The sequence below is a fragment of the Cyprinus carpio genome, chromosome A23 (assembly GCF_018340385.1).
Source record: "Cyprinus carpio isolate SPL01 chromosome A23, ASM1834038v1, whole genome shotgun sequence".
Taxonomy (NCBI): domain Eukaryota; kingdom Metazoa; phylum Chordata; class Actinopteri; order Cypriniformes; family Cyprinidae; genus Cyprinus; species Cyprinus carpio.
This window is the reverse complement of record NC_056594.1, coordinates 13,669,128-13,686,236: the sequence shown is the minus strand read 5'-3', so window position 1 is coordinate 13,686,236 and position 17,109 is coordinate 13,669,128. Positions and strand designations below refer to the sequence as shown.

Sequence of the window (17,109 nt, the reverse complement as noted above, 5' to 3'; positions counted from 1 at the left end):
ACTTGCTCAAATGAACCGCACTAGCAGAACAATCGCATTTAATCGACCCAAACATGACAAGTGTGAACACAGCCTGATTTCACATCAGTCTCTGGCTTTATGCTGACACGTACTGGTGTGGAGACAAAAGTTCCACGTAAAAGAAAATGTTTTCAGTTACCAATACCGCTTTATAAATTACAGTATTCATCATGCGTGCTTAATTTACTCCATGACCAAATGTGTTTTACAATTAGGAGGTTACCAAGACAAAGCAAATACATTTCAGATGGTCATGTGATCTCAACATGGCTGCCACCAAGAGGTGTGACCACCTTTATGTAGAAAATGTCTTTTTATAAATCTTATTTTTTATGTTTTTTTCTGTTAATAGATCATTTCTGAAGAGAAATATAAGCAGCTGGAGAAGATCAAAACTATTGGTAGTACTTACATGGCAGCATCTGGATTGAACGACTCAACGTATGACAAAGAGGGCCGCACACACATTCTAGCTCTTGCTGACTATGCCATGAGGCTACGAGAACAGATGAAGTACATCAACGAACACTCGTTCAACAACTTTCAGTTGAAGATAGGTAAGTAGGTATTTACCGTAAACTTTGCCTGATATATATTTAACTTAGAAAGTTCAAAGACAATTTATGAATTGGCTTGCAGACTCAGAGGCTTAGGAGTTTGTTAGAACAGACAATGACAAATGTATTTTCACCACAGGTTTGAACATTGGGCCAGTGGTTGCTGGTGTGATTGGAGCCAGAAAGCCTCAGTATGACATATGGGGCAACACAGTGAATGTGGCCAGTCGCATGGACAGCACAGGTGTTCCTGATTGTATCCAGGTAACCACAACATAATAAACAAGACTATTTTTGGCAAAACACAGCTTAGAGTCCCCCATTAATTTCCATCTTCAAAAGTGTAACACTATATATCAGCTACTATGTGCATCGTTGTATTTATAAAGATAGTGCTGTCCTCTCTCTTCATGTTACTGCAATTGCAGTTCAGAATTGCAAGTTTTTTGTGACTTTTTAGTTTTTAGCTATCTAGTTATAACTTAATGGTGAAATGCGGTGAAACTTAAATTTCTAAATAGCTACTTTCTATTCCAGTTAAATGTGTAGAATTAACGTTAAAGGGTTACTCCACCCCAAAATGAAAATTTTGTCATTAATCACTTGCCCCCATGTTGTTTCAAACCCATAAAAGCTCAGTTCGTCTTCAGAACACAATTTAAGGTATTTTGGATGAAAACCTGGAGGCTTGAGACTATCCCATAGACTGCCAAGTAAATAACAGTGTCAAGGCATTTCTGTGTCATCCGCGCCTCAAAGATGTGCTGTTTTCTTTCAAATCAAAGCTGAATACACGTAGAAACATCGCATCCTTGTGGCGCGGCTGACACAGAAGAGCATACACATCTTCTGTGTATATGGAGCTACACAGAGGAGACCGTTGACAAAGGAATTATTGAATAAAGTCGTTTGTTCGTTAGTTGTTTTTGTTTTCTTCGCTTACAAAAAGTGTTCCCGTCGCTTCATATAACCCAGATTGCACGTCTGATGGCGTATTCTGATGACAACTTTCATACCTTTTTTTTTTTTGACACTGTTATTTACTTGGCAGTCTATGGGACAGTCTCATGCCTCCAGGTTTTCATCAAAAATATCTTAAATAGTGTCCCGAAGTTACTGGAGCTTTTACGGGTTTGGAACGACATGGGGGGTAAGCGATTAATGGCAAAATTTTCATTTTGGGGTGGAGTATCCCTTTAAGTAAGCAAGGCTTTGTTAGTTGATTTCCCTGAAAAATGTAAACATTGACTCTGTGGTTGTTTAAAAACATTTCTCTGTTTATTTGAGCACCCCGACCAGCCTGGCATCGCAAGATTGGTTTAACCAATGGCCTGAGTTTGGGGCGTGGCTATCTGTTTATCCAACCAATGGCAGTTGAATTAGCCATTTGAAAACTAACTTTATTTTTGCAATTCCCTTTGAAGCTGCAGAAAATGGCAGTTGAATTAGCCATTTGAAAACTAACTTTTTTTTTGCAATTCCCTTTGAAGCTGCCCACTGACTTATACCATGAACTAGAAAGAAAGGGCTACCAGCTGGAGTGCCGTGGACTGGTGAAAGTGAAGGGGAAAGGAGATATGACCACTTATTTCCTCAACAGTGGTCCTGTCTGTAGTTAACACTTACCAAATGCCTCTCAATGCACTGAAATGAAGGACGGACAACAAAAGGGTCTGAATGGGATTTGAGCAGATCCAAATATAACCACTCACAAGTTTTCTAGTTCACAAGCATTAGTGGGCATGTGTGGTATTTATTTATGCACCTATTGGGAATAATGAGGTATGCTCTACCTGAAAGATTTAATGAAGAACTGTTGCCTTAGATGGAGAAGACTTTGAAGAAAGTTTGGTTTTATTTTTTATTTTTTGGAAAGACTTCTTCCTTACCAAAATTTGAATTCTTTATTTATTTTGACAGGTTTTAAACCATGTAAAAAAAAATAGTTATATATGCAAGCAGCAAGAAGAAACTGACCAAAGAACAAATTATTTGATAAAGGAACACTGTACACTTCTGTAAACTGTTTGAAATGTCTGAACAAGTGTTAATCCGTTGTCAGGTTTTCATTTTTTGGCCTCCTGTCACTCTCTACCACACTGTATTCTATTATAAACACTAAAGCAAAAAAACATCTGTCTTCATTGAAGGCCTTAGAAACAGGAATCCTAATACAAGTGACTTGTATTTACAGTTCATATAATTTATGAGTGATCAACATGTTTTTTCCCTTTTAGTATCTGTGTACAAATGAAGTAAATGAAGGACGAGAATGGTACTGGACAAATTTTCTTTGGTCATTTGTTAATTTATGTGTGTGGACGGTGTGTAAATGTGTGTGTTATCTTTAAAAGGGCATAACGGCTCACTGTGAGGTTTATAAAATGAATTTAAATAGCTTTCTTGCCAGATTAAGTGCTAATTAGATTAAATTCTTTGCATTTTTGTGTTCAATTGTTAACTGATGTCGTTTCCCTCTCATTTAAGATAAATGTGTTACACAAATTTCAGCTCTTAATTCATTCCTGTATAAATCAATGAAAAAATTGAACCTAAATATGAGCAGGACCTCATATAATTCCAGCACAGTATGGTCAGCAATTGTATAGTCTTCTTAAGACTCTTGTAAATATGTGTAAATGTGCTGACAGAGGCCTGTTGGGCTTAGTGGTTGCTGACAAAAGTGGCTGGACTGCATAGTTGATTTTCTGACAATGTTCAGCAAAAGTCCATTTCAGCATTTCCTCATGAACACTCTTGGTCATGCTTGCACATTTGTCAACATTTTTTTTAAATTATGCAATTACCAGTCCAACGCATAGGTTAGCACTTCTGCAGAGTATTTTTGTCATATTTCTGAATTTACCATTCCTACTGTATAGATGCATCTTGATGATTGTGTTGCAAGAAACATCCTTCACCGTCCTTAACATGAATTTCCCAATATGAATGTACATGTATGTTTAATATTCTTACTTTGTCATAGACATCAAAGCACATATTGTTTTTAGGTCAGATATGTTTGTGGTACATGGACCTATCAGGACCTTTTTCATTAAAAGGTGGCAAATCAATAAATTGGGTGTTTTATGTAAGAATAATGTCTCCATACCATAACCACCCAACACTAGTTTGTGCAATTTTTGTCATTTATTTCTTATCATTTTAATTACATTTGGACAAACAGGTTAAAGAGGTTAAATATTAGACACTTTCCACAAATATGGTATAAAAACAAACCTAAAATACTTTTCTTAACAAGTGGTCAGTGAAAGTATAACTTTCAGAAGTAAAGTTGATTGTAAACCTCAGGAGGCCAAGCTTAATTTTTATCTAGTCTTTTTCACTATAAATTCATGGCAAAATGTGTCACTCAACTGAATATAACCTATATATGATATTTTTAGTAATTAAAATTAGTTACAATTATTTTACAACCAATTAAATATGATTTCAACATATTGTCAAAATAACCTTTTAATTAGTTTTTGTGCTAGTTTCATTTTATGTTAGCTATTTTATTAAACATACTAGGTGTAACACATCTGAAGTAATAGAATATAGTGTACACTATTTGGAGTGTGCCATTTGTTAAAAGATTTTCTTTTATATTACTTTACATCAAAAGAATTTAATTCCTCAAAACGAAGCTATCAGGTAGACAGACAGACCATTGTTGGGTGAGAGTGGCTCTAGTGATTGTTGTGTTAATGGCCTCTTCTCTTTGTTCATGCTCAGCTTGGTGTCTTTTCTTCAAGTAGCAGCAGTCTCATGTCAGACGATAGTTTGTAATCACGATTCTCTCCTACAGAAGTACCGACCCCATTTCCTCTTGGCCTGCCTTTCTCAAATGTCTGAATAAATCTGTATTCGGTTACACGTACGCGACACAAGAGGCATTGAATTTACTTGCATCCCAGTTAATAATTTATATCTGCTGAGGTATAGTTTGTTAACTTACCACATCCTTTCATGAGCCTTAATTAAATAATCAACGTTATCCAATTTTAGACAAGTGCAAAGCAACTCTGAAATTTCCGTACATGTTTAACAGCACTTTTAACGGTTAAAACTTATTTGTGTGAAAAGAAAACTATGACCCCACATTGAAATGATGTGGTGAGCGAATCGCTGTTTTTGAATGAATCTTTAAAGTGAATCATTCTCGTTCACTTCCATGGACTCAATCATTTTGGTTCACTGAATCTCCCCTTTTGAAGCGTGTCTGTTTTTTTTTTTTTTTTTTTTTTAGTTGGTAATGCACCAATAAGCTGGATGCCAACCGCCGTTAAACTTCAAAGAAGAAAAAGAAGGTAGTTTTTTTAGTCACTTGTGGGGAGATGCTTGTGATGCTTAAACTATTTTAACCGATTTTGACAAGCAAAACGATTCTTTGAATCTGTTGATGAATCCTATAGTGACAAAAAGATATGCAGTTACGTACCTACTCGCGTACGGATGCACAACAAACCGCAGAAAGCATCTGTAAAGGAATCTTTTTGGTGATCACGAACACATTTAATAGATTCGAATCACTGAGATGAATCAAAATCCCCATCATCACTCGAAGGAGAGCCCGGCTTTAGGACCCAGATGACTCGTCTCATTCATTAGAACGGATGGCACCTGTTGCGTTCAAAGGGAAGCCGGGAGGCCAGTGCTACTGGTCGCGTGGAACTGTCGCGCGCTTAGTGAACCCAATAGTTCTAAAACGCGATGTTACAGAGTAACAACAACTCTCGACTCTCGCAGCTGAAACAAACAGTGCCACGGTAGACGAGGAAACACGTATTTATCTGTAGTATTTGCCTCTGGGAGAAACACATGACTGACTAAAATTATTACAGGTAAGCTTTGAAAATGTAATTAAATGAGTGCTTTATTTGTTTCGACATGTTTCGCGTCATGTCTGCTGTCAACAAAATCTAACCGTTGTATCTTCCTCTCCTCCTTGTCATGAGCGGGTTTTATCTTTATTGTTAATAGCACACAAAAGCCCGTTCGTCTTACATTATCCTCATTTATTCGAAAATAAGTCTCCTAGAAGACTGTGAAAGTTTGAAGTCGGTGCCTACTGTAATTATTTTAACCATTATATATATATATTCGTGCCTCACTTCCTTATCTAATCAGATATGTTTCGCTTAGTTGTCATGTTGCGTGGCATATTATTAATTTTTGTTTAAACTTTAGGGAAGTCCTTGGGGTTTGCGAAATTTGCAAAACACGCAGACTATTCAGTAGCTAAGGAAAAATGCGGTTTAACCAATATGTTACTTCATAACTTTATGTTGTAATAATAATAATGTCCATTTATGCTCTGGCTCAGTATTAATGCAGGAGAACCAGTTTTAGTTTGAAAGATTGGGAAAGTGTGAACACCTACGCAGAAGAACAGCAGAAGTTGGCCTGACTGTGTCTGTTGGCCATTACCCGTCTTGGGATTTGTGATGTAGATGTTTTTAAATAGACTGGTTCCATGGGCACTGAGGTTACTGATTCATTTAACACCATACGTTCAATTGTCCTCACATTTCCTATTTTGAAAGTAATTACTTGTGGTTAAAATGCTTTAAATTTGCCAGTCCTCAAGATGACCATTAAACTCATTCCAAGCAGTTGGTGAGATCCAGATCCTGTTCAGTTAGTCAGATGACCGGCGACATGTCACAGTTGTGAAGTGTATTTATGCAAATCTTCCAACACCACCCATTAAGTGTAGTGGGAATGTGCAGTGAGCCACCTGCTGCCACGTGGATCCGGCAGGGTGAATGAAGGATCAGGTGCAGAAGGGTGTTTGTTGTCAGGTGAGGTTTGTTTGCTCTGTTGCTGTGCTCCATGTGAGAGTCGACAGTGCAGGCTTTCTCTGCTAATTAAGAGTGGGGCATGGCTTGCTTTGTTGTGGAGTTTGTGTAAATAATCAATACAAATTTTATGGATTTTTTTTTAAGTGATTTTTGGTCTGTTTTCACAGTTTGGTAACTGATATTGGCCAGCAGAATGCGTCTGAGGCGTCGTTTCTCCCCCCTGAAGCTTACTGTTCTGGGCGGCACTGTTTTCATGGTAATTCTGGTGGTGCTCCAGAGGGACGTTGGCAGTGGTTCACTTCAGGACCCCTGGCTGCAAGATCTCTCCAACAAAAAGGAAAGGGTATTTGAGATGGTCCGTGGGGCGGTTAACAACTTCGCCTTCCAGATCGGTGCCCCGCAGCCCCCATCGGTGGGAGTGCTGCCCACCCAGAACCGAAACTGCCCCTCAGGTTTCTACACTCAGGTGGATCTTAAACCGTGGATCGAGAGACCTCCTGAGGACACTCAAGCACCGGGAGCCAATGCCGCAGCCTTCCAGAAAGCCAGCATGACTGCGGAGGAGGAGAAGGAAAAGCAGGAGGGCATGACCAGGCACTGCTTTAACCAGTTTGCCAGTGACCGAATCTCCTTGCACCGAAGTCTTGGAGATGACACCCGTCCACCCGAGTAAGAATGGGCACTTTGTTTGGCACCATGAGAAAATGTGGAATACAAACAATTCATTCAATTCAGCAACCAGTCTGCCATTATAATGATTCCCTTCATATGTTAAAGTTAGGCAGCACCCATGACGTGTGTTATAATGTTTGCTGGCATTTTAGATGCCTTTTAATTTACGTTGACTCATTTGATCTGTTTACACAGAAACATGAAGGTGCAGATTTATCTGTTGATTTAAGGGCTGGGGCTAAGGCCCTGTAAATGCTATCCAAACACTCATTAAACATTAGAGTCTTTACTGTTCTGCTGCTTTTGCAGTTTCTAATCACACCTTCACTTGTTGCATCACTGAACAATAGATTGACATGTTATGTTTCCTTTTGAACCTTATTATATTTAAACACTGTGTTGAGTAAAGTGCCTTGAGCAATTTGCATACGTCCTCAAATTTACAATACTGATAATTACAGTGTTTAAATGTGTATTTTGGGAATTGTGCCTTAGAATATTACCTTCAGCTTTTTAAGGCGTGTATGTTTGTCAGGGTTATTATAGTTAACTAAACATAAACCACTAAAATGCTTTCATTACATATTTTATTTACACTAGAAGGCAAGATGACATTTCTCATTTACATTTAGTTTAACATGATATACTGAACTATAATGTATATAGATATAATTAAATTAAAACTACATTATAGAAATAAAGATTTTATATAGATATATGTATATGTGTGTGTGTGTGTGTGTGTGTGTGTGTATAGTACACTCATATCTATAGTTTTTTTTTTAATGCATCCTTTGCAGATGTGTTGAGCAAAAGTTTCGCCGTTGCCCTCCGCTTCCCACCACGAGTGTGATCATTGTGTTTCACAACGAGGCCTGGTCAACACTTTTGCGCACCGTGTACAGTGTGCTGCATACCTCCCCGGCGGCTTTCCTCAAAGAAATCATACTAGTGGATGATGCCAGCACAGCAGGTGGGCCTGACTTTATCAGTTCTTGCTGTAAAAATTACCTACCCGTAGAAATAGTGTTATTATATGTTCTTGGCTCAATGGCAAACAGTTTTATTTAGTGGAATGTTACTTGTACGAGTGCTTCTTCAGGTGGATGGAAAATGCCACAAACATACATTAACAAAAGAACCAGTTAAGACTGCAAAAAAAACAACAACCTTTGAGTAAAAATCCAGGAAGTAATATTGCATTGTTGAAACTGAAAACATGTATTAGCTAACTAGTCCCTAGCAAAAGTTACTGGCTATGAAATATTAATTTGTATTATTATAACTTACTTTTTCCTCTTCATTAGTTTAATTGTTCTCCTAATTAATCTTCTTGTTAGTTTTATGTACTTTGTTAGTGCTGTAAGCGATAAGGTAAAGGAAGTGTGTCAGTTCATCTGAAGTCTCATCACAGGAAATCTCAACGTGCTCTGAAACTATTTTTAGTCACTGAAAAATATCACGTTGAATAGTTGACAATTAAAGTTACAGCTGACTTTTAAAGTTTTGAACACAGTATTAAACTTGTCCACTGCAGTTGAAAATTCTGGGATTTGTAAGATTTAAAAGGTTTTTGAAAGAAATCACTTATCCTCTGCAGCTAAGGCTGCATTTGATCAAATACAGTAAAACTATAATATTGTGAAATATTACCATTTTAAATTTCTTTTTGAATATTTAAAATATTTTAAATAATATTTTAAAATCTAATTAATTTCTGTGGTGGCAAAGCTGAGCGTTCAGCAGCCATTACTAATATGCTGATTTGGTGGTCAAGAAAATGTGTAAAAAGTTCAAAAGAACAGCAGTTATTTGAAATACAAATCTTTTGTAACATTATAAATATATTTGCATTTATTTAATATTATAAAAAGTATTGAATAAGTAAGCCGAATAAGTATTATTAATTCCTTAATAAAAAAAAAAAAAAACGTAATTAACCCAAACAATTGAAAGGTATCATTGTTATAGTAATAGTTTTTGTTCATACAGTGCCTTTCAAAGGTACTTTACAATACAGAAGAAACAAAGAAAACAAGATTACACTAATGTCTTCCTTCTACATTTGATCTTGTGTGTTGTTGCAGAACACCTCCATGAGAAGCTGGAAGAGTATGTGAAGTCACTGAAGATCGTGAAGGTAGTGCGTCAGCTGGAGAGGAAGGGCCTCATTACCGCGAGGATTCTTGGAGCCAGCAAAGCACAGGGAGAAATCCTAACCTTCCTAGATGCTCACTGTACGTATGTCATCACTTGTCATGAATTGCCTTCCCAATTCTGTTGACTCACACAGCATACCAGTTTCTGTTAGCATGTCATTAACATCCATCAGTCTCATTATTTGTTACTGGGTGGAAAGTAGTTTTTCAAGAACCTGCTCTTCAGGTCCATAGGCCTGAGCTTAAAGTGGTTACTCCCATGATAATATTTTATTTTTTTCTGGCGCTCATGTCATTTGCAAAGTTATGCACCATGACAAAGGTCTAGTATTTGATGCTTATCTTGTTCGCTTTGAGCCATTGTAGGCGGGATTAAAGCCTAGCAACTTACACCTGCATAATGTTATCCTATATTTTACCTTGAATACGATGAAAGTTTTAAAAATTGTGATGTGCCATCTTAGCATATATGCTTGTGTAGCATATTTACAAACCCTCTTATCTCTTTTGTCATGTTTTTGCTGTTACAGGTGAGTGTTTCTATGGCTGGCTGGAGCCTCTCCTTGCTCGCATTGTTGAGGAGCCCACTGCTGTGGTGAGCCCTGAACTCTCAACCATTGATTTAAACACTTTCCAGTTCTACAAGCCCGTGGCGTCGGCCCGTGCCCAAAACAGAGGCAACTTTGACTGGAGTCTTACATTTGGCTGGGAGGCCATTCCAGATTACGAGAATGCTAAACGCAAAGATGAGACGTACCCAGTAAAGTAAGTCACACGTTTTATTTAAACCTTGCTCTTAATAAACTTGGAAGTGTTTCCGAGAATAAAAACAAATTTACGTATTCATTTTTGTTGTGATTTGTGCATCAGTATTTACCTTTAACAAGATGGGTGTATTTGCTTTTTCATCAATTAAAGAGATTGTTTACCCCAAAAAGAAATTGTCATTTACTCAACCCTCAAGTTGTTCCAAACCTGTAAGAATGTCTCATTTCTTTTGAAAAATATACGTTTTATTAACACTTTTTGTTCCATACAAATAGCACTTTTTGTTTGGATTTTTTGATGATTGTTTTTAATAATATAGTTAATTTTTCATTTTTATGTGGACTGTCCCAACTGACAGAAGTGTTTGCAAGGCCACATTTCAATACAGCCAAATCATTATTGCAAAATAAATCCTGACAAGGTGATCAAAAGGGGTTTTGTATCACATTGAAGGTTTTTTTTTTGGTGTGTGTGTGTGTGTGATTATGACCAGCCATTATCCTGTTTGTTTCCTTGGTACTTGCCAAAAAAAATAATAAATGGAAACACTGACTAGTCACAATCGAGTATTCCAGAGAACCACATAATGAAAAGTTATGAGACGTGTGATTTTAAACTTGATCTGTCTGATATAGGGAATGTGTTAATGAGATTTTGTGAGAGGTGTTATTTTAAATTTGTTCTGTCTTATATGGAGTTTAGTTATTATTTATTCCATGTTGTCTTAAGTGAACATTTGTGAAACTGTTGGGGAAAAACATCTGATTTGTAACATTATATTAGATCTGTATATCACAATAGGTCTTACAGTTTTTCTGAATTGCTAAAACACATTTCTTGTGTTTCTCATTATTCTCAAAACCTTAAACACAAATCCAAATACTCAAACTAAATTCACGAAACCTCTGACTTTTCCATTAAAATCAAACAATCACTGCAAAACCATTTCTCTTACACTTAAAATCAAACAGTGCTCTCAGTTCACACACACGAGTCAATAAAACACAGCATATATACTGCAGTCCAACTGCAAAGGCCAAAAAGGTCTAATAAAACTCTTAATGAATAGCATGTTACAGTACACTCAAATACAGTGCTCTCAGTTCACACACAATCGGGGCAATGAGAGATTCATTCTGTCTCAGCATCATGTTCTTTGTGCTGGAGTCCGGCCTGAGGACTTTGTCCACATCACAAGTAATGTTGTATTTTTTGCTAGACAAAGAGAAAACCCCTCTGGTCTGACAGATCCAGCCTTGATAACACTCTCTAAGCCTTACCCTTTCTCTCCTCATTCACTTCCTCCTCATCCTCCATTTGTTACATGTACTCTTCCTCCTCTCCTTCTCAGATTGTTTCCATCTATTGTTCGAATCTCCTCCTCATCCTCCATTTGTTACATGTACTCTTCCTCCTCTCATTTTTTGTACAGTTGGTTTGATCACATTGTTAGAAACAAGTGTGAACAATTTTGAATCGTTGTGTCAACTGTGCTTTAGTTGTTTAACTTTTGCCACTTGTGTTTTGCATTTTGCAGCACAAAATAAGTGATAAATGAAAGAGACTGTGTTTAGAGTTTTGCAAAAAGTGCATGAGATTTGCAAATGGAGCCTAACTGCCTGAACGTGTTTAAGGTTTAGCAGAAAGAGTGCTTTATTTGACAAATTGGTTTAAGCTAGTGAGAATTCGGTTCAGAGATGGGGGTTTAGTGTTTTAGCAATTCAGAAAAACTGTAATATTGGCAGCATTGATTAATGTTGATCTAACAATAAAAGAAGAGAGGGAATCACTTGCTGCTATTGATTGAGCTGCTTTTATAGTTTTAATAATTAATTAATTTGTTATTAACAGACTAAAGGGATTTTTATATTTGGTTATTTGTTATCTTACTTGAATGCTTTTTTTAGGTCTAAAATGAAAAAGGTAATTCATTATTTGTTTCTTATTTGTTCTAAAGGTTTTTTTTTTTGTATCAGTTCTTATTTATAATAACAAAGATCAAATAAAAAAATAGCTAGATTGTGATTATTAATATAGTAATTATTATTAAGAAAAGAAGTGTAGGAAAAGATGCAACTTTGCTCTGTGATTTTGCTTTGGTACCTTTTGAAAACTTTAACTCGATTTTTCTCAAAATTGAAAAAAAATAGCTACAGTTGTAGTTGAGTCGTTTTTGATCAGTTATTTTTCATCATACATCATTCCGAGGGCCTTTTAATTTGTTACTTTGCATTTACACACTGGGCTGTGTTATTAAAATGCTCTGAATTTTTGTTAATGAAATGCTTGGAACGTTTAGTTTATTCAAATCCTGGCTAGGTTCTTCCTGTCAGTCTGATTTTATGAATGAGATGACTTGGCTGGTTGTATGACGTTTCATTGAGTTTCATTTACTATGTTCCTGTCAGTCTGATTTTATGAATGAGATGACTTGGCTGGTTGTATGACGTTTCATTGAGTTTCATTTACTATGTCACATACTTCTTACTACAGTTATCTACAGCATTTTCCTTTTAGCAACTAGCTAATTCAGAATTGTATTTTTTTTACAGTGTTTGGTTTATATTAGAAGATTCCCCCCCGCTTCTGTAACACAAGTTTGTATTTAAATTATTATGCATCTTGCTACATATGTGTTTGAAATGTCCAAAATACTCTTTCTCCATAGTTAAAAAAAAAAATGCTAGATCAGGATTTCCCTCTTTTGTTCGTTTTATATAGAATAATATATTAAGATGAACAGAACAAACTGCGTTTTCCAGCTCAAGTATCACTTTGATGGGTAAATGCAATAAGTAGTTTGTCATGCAGATGGAAATGACTAAATTTCCTAAAATGGACAACTAAATGCTATAAAACTAATGCATTTATATATATTTTTTTATATATATATATATTTTCGTTTATATTATATTATATTTTTGGCATAATAATAATTTTTATACACTGCCCGTGCCAAAAAAAAAGTCACACACACTAATATTTGTTGGTTGGTGGCCAACCATCCCCTTTAGCTTTGATTATGGCATGCATTCACCGTGGCATCATTTCAATAAGCTCTGTAATGTCATCCTGGCATTGTCACATTTATTCCATGCCATCAGGGAGTTGCAATAATTTTTATTCATCTTAAATATTTGCTTAGTTAAATCCAGGTGGTGACTTTTTTTTTTGGACAGGCAGTATATATATATATTTTAACTGAGTTCAAAACTAATAGGATCTGACCCGGCTCTCTGGTTGCAAATCCTACTAATTGTATTTGTCCTTATCTTTCTTTCAGAACTCCAACATTTGCCGGTGGTTTGTTCTCTATATCTAAGGCCTATTTTGAGAAAATTGGGACCTACGATGACAAAATGGAGATATGGGGTGGGGAAAATGTCGAGATGTCTTTCAGGGTCAGTTCTTGCTCTTCAGAATTCACCTACAGCTATAATAATGAGATGTTAAAATTTGTGTATGTGTTTTGTGCTGTCAGGTGTGGCAGTGTGGTGGACAGTTGGAGATAATCCCCTGCTCAGTCGTGGGTCATGTGTTCCGCACCAAGAGTCCTCACACCTTTCCCAAAGGTACAGAGGTCATTACACGTAACCAGGTGCGCTTGGCTGAGGTGTGGATGGACGACTATAAGTTGATCTACTATCGACGCAGCCAAAGTGCAGATAAAATGGCCAAAGATGTAAGAACTTATTTCTTTTTCATAGGATTAAAATATTAACCTTGTGTTTGTGGTTATACAGTATATCTACTGTAAGTGTAAGCAAGAGCATATGACTAACTGCATGGCTTTTGTTTCCTGTATGGTTGTTTAGAAAAACTACGGTGACATATCTGACCGTTTGAAACTCAGAGAAACCTTACAGTGCAAGAACTTTTCTTGGTACCTAACCAATGTCTACCCAGAAGCCTTTGTCCCTGATCTTACCCCTGTCAAGTTTGGAGCTGTAAGTCATTTTTAAAATGCAACATTCATGACGATTAGCCATTTTAACCCAGTTTGGGACCAAATGTTTATTTATTATTTTATTGTGTGTGTGTGTGTGTGGCTCAAGAATATGGGAGCACAGCAATGTTTGGATGTTGGAGAAAGTAACAATGGGGGAAAGCCTGTGATTATGTATGTATGTCACAACATGGGCGGCAATCAGGTATAGTACCATTGCTGTGTCATTCACATTGATATTATGATTAGAGGTGCTCTTAAAACAAAAGTGACACTTTGTTATAAGAATAAAATGACATCTTGACCATGGTTTTCTTCTTGATCCAACAAGAACAGATGTTCATCATGATGTGTTTGTTTTCAGTACTTTGAATACACGTCAAATAATGAGCTGAGACATAACATAGGGAAACAGCTCTGCCTGCATGCGTCTCCTTACCCAGAGCCAGTAAAGATTGAGCTCTGTACGCTGAAGGGCAAAGGCAGTAGTTTGACTCCTGAACAAGAATGGGTGTTCACAGAAGTAAGTGTTGTTTCTGAACCGAAATGAATTACTCAACTTCTTTGTTTTTACTGTCTCTATTTGTTATCAGATCTTACTTCCTTTCCCTTTTACTTAATGCCTGTTGCAATCCTTTTTAGCACGTGAACAACTTGATCAAACACTACTGATATCACCCAAAATATAAGCTATACTTAAAAAATTCTAAATTAATGTTCTAAATGTTGTATATTGATGTACACTACTATTCAAAAGTGAAGGATCCGGATGATTTTATTTAAATTAGACTTTTTTTTTTCTTTTATCAGAGTAAGGACTTTTCTCAAAGTGCGTTAAACTGATCAAAAATACATTTTATATTGTAGCCAAATATTTCTGTTTTAAATAAATCCTGCTCTTTTGAACTTTTCTGTTAATTAAAGAATCATGAAAAATATGAAATATGGTTTCCACAATAATTAAGCTGTACAGCTGTACAGGATATGTTACTTGTGCACCAAATCTCCATATTAGAATGATTTCTGGAGGATTAAGTGACACTGAAGACTGAATAATGACTGCTGAAAATACATATATTTTTTAAATTGTTAGAATATTTCACAGTATTATTGTTTTTACTGTATTTTTGATCAAATGCATACAGCCTTGGTGAGATTCTTTCATAAACTTTTACAAATCTCACTGACCCCAAATGTTTAAACTGTAGTGTACTGTATATGTTTATATTATATTATAATATTAGAATGAATAATTAAATCCTGATATTCATGTTACATTTTCAGGTCAACTTTTTAACCTAATCTATAATAATTTAAATTGCTGTGATTTGATCGTTTGACCCCATTCACATGAAAAACTTGTTTACATATGTTCTTGATGTTATGCTAATTTAAGGAGCAACTACTGAAGAATCCGTCCTCTGGAAAGTGTCTCCATAAGAAAGGAGACAAGATATTAATGAGCCCCTGCAATCCGGAAGACCATCACCAGCAGTGGGCTTTAAGTTGACCTCACACTCCAATCGAGGAGCAAGGACATTCACTCCCATAAGACCCACGAGGGAGGGCCAGCTGCCAAAGCTCAGGCTGACAAACTCACTGTAGGCCTGAGCGGATGCACTGGGAGTGTGTTGGATAGTCCATATCCATAAGCTCCCAAAGACATTATGATCAGACTGGGGATGCTCAGGGAAGTCATGGGACTGGAGCATCACAGAGGGAACAGTCCAGCAGCAAGATTGTTTACTTGATGCATGTTATTGCCTTATTGATGATGTTTACTGCTGCTTTTAAATGGTGTAGGTTTTATTTATTTTTAAGAAATGGAAAATTAAATACTTTTGGAACACTGTTAGTGTTAAGGCCAAGGAATGGCCGGCCTTGCCAAGGATACGTGTGATGTTTGTATGATCCCAATCATTTGCACATGCTGCAGGGGATGAGGGTTTTCTTCAGCTCTAGTGAACTGTCACAAGGCAGCACTGGTTTCAGATCCTTCTCTTGTGTTTATGAAGCCATCAGTATGTATAAAACAGCATGTGACTTGAATTGCTTGATTGTTTCAGTGTGCTGAGGTCTTTTGGGGGAAATCATGTTTTAATAATGTAAACATGTAATTATCTGTTTCGTCCTCTTCACCTCTACATTATTATTCTTTATACATTTTGACAATGCAGATTTATTCTTCGGTAATAGATTTCAAATATTTGATTATTTGAAAATATTTGATGTATAAAAAAAATACACACTCCCAGATCATTTGCTGGTGTCGTTTTTTTCAAAACTTTTATATATATTTATATTTTATATATTTTTTTATGTATACATTATATATATATATATATATATATATATATATATATAGTCATGCAGTATTTAGCTCCCACACTGATCAAACGCACCTGCTTGTAATATTCAAGTAATCCTGAAGACTTGAGCTTGTTCAGGAGTGTTTTACTGGGGTTGGAGCTTAACTACAGGAGCAGAATTAAAGAATTAATAGCCTGCTGCTGTTATCATCACAATGAAATTGTGATAACTTGATATTGATCACTATTGTGATTAGCAAAAGATATAAAGCAACAAAAGACTTATGGAGTTCCTGTATTCTTTTTCTTCATGATTTTAAAATAGTAGTGTATCTAGTTGTTAAGGTATTTTAGTGAAATTATGGAAGTTGAGAGATTTTTTTGGACTGTTTTGCGTATATATTACTGGGGCCTTTTTGAATAAAATAATTTATAAGGTGGTGTCATGGTAGCTTTGTGGCCAACTGTTGTGAGGCCAAATCTGTCATTTCTCTCGTTCACCGATAGGTGGCAGCAGGCCTCATAGTTCTGTTTTAGAGGATTGTAAAAACGTGTAGTAAAAATAAACGGAGACACTGAAGGTTGTTCCTGGAAGTGCTGGAAATAGAGGTAACATGCTTTCACTGAGAACGTGGCGTGAGAGTTAGTGCTGTAAAACCAGCACGTTTAATTCCATCTTTAGAGCTGGTTATCTCATTAAAGTTAAAACTGTCGCGCTCTGTGTTTATAGATGCTTATCTCTTTTAAATATTTACCGTGGTGACCATAGTTTCCGCCAAAACTGATTAAAGTTGTAAAATCTAGTTCATCTTAAATGGCCAGTCAGTTATCAATATCAGTTTCACAAAGGTATTTTATGCCAGCAGGGTT

The 17,109-nt window shown here is 36.3% G+C and overlaps 2 protein-coding genes across 4 annotated transcripts in view; both read left to right on the top strand.

Annotated features, from left to right (window-relative positions):
* The window catches only part of LOC109059276 (adenylate cyclase type 6-like), a 40,212-nt gene extending 36,835 nt beyond the window's left edge, over positions 1 to 3,377 (top strand). For all 3 annotated transcript variants that reach the window (XM_042713225.1, XM_042713223.1, XM_042713224.1), the window contains 3 exons: positions 374 to 578; positions 718 to 842; positions 2,069 to 3,377. In XM_042713225.1, coding sequence (XP_042569159.1) covers positions 374 to 578; positions 718 to 842; positions 2,069 to 2,197 — 459 coding nt within the window. In that variant the 3' untranslated portion in view covers positions 2,198 to 3,377. The remainder of the gene's footprint in view (positions 1 to 373; positions 579 to 717; positions 843 to 2,068) is intronic.
* A 1,823-nt stretch (positions 3,378 to 5,200) lies between these two features.
* LOC109070667 (polypeptide N-acetylgalactosaminyltransferase 6-like) lies at positions 5,201 to 16,184 on the top strand. Its single transcript, XM_042713226.1, has 11 exons — positions 5,201 to 5,425; positions 6,553 to 7,054; positions 7,858 to 8,030; positions 9,145 to 9,294; positions 9,747 to 9,981; positions 13,268 to 13,385; positions 13,466 to 13,666; positions 13,800 to 13,931; positions 14,034 to 14,135; positions 14,295 to 14,453; positions 15,327 to 16,184. Exons 2-11 carry the CDS (start codon positions 6,579 to 6,581, stop codon positions 15,438 to 15,440), a joined length of 1,860 nt encoding a protein of 619 aa, XP_042569160.1. The 5' UTR covers positions 5,201 to 5,425; positions 6,553 to 6,578; the 3' UTR covers positions 15,441 to 16,184.
* The last annotated feature ends 925 nt before the right edge of the window (positions 16,185 to 17,109 follow it).

What these genes read in the sequence shown, in the direction of transcription:
- LOC109070667 (XM_042713226.1), top strand. Translation starts at nt 6,579, where the DNA reads ATGCGTCTGAGGCGTCGTTTCTCCCCCCTGAAGCTTACTGTTCTGGGC. An exon ending in AACCTTCCTAGATGCTCACT is followed by an intron (nt 9,295 to 9,746) that starts GTACGTATGTCA and finishes TTGCTGTTACAG; the next exon opens with GTGAGTGTTTCTATGGCTGG. An exon ending in CCCCTGTCAAGTTTGGAGCT is followed by an intron (nt 13,932 to 14,033) that starts GTAAGTCATTTT and finishes GTGTGTGTGTGG; the next exon opens with CTCAAGAATATGGGAGCACA.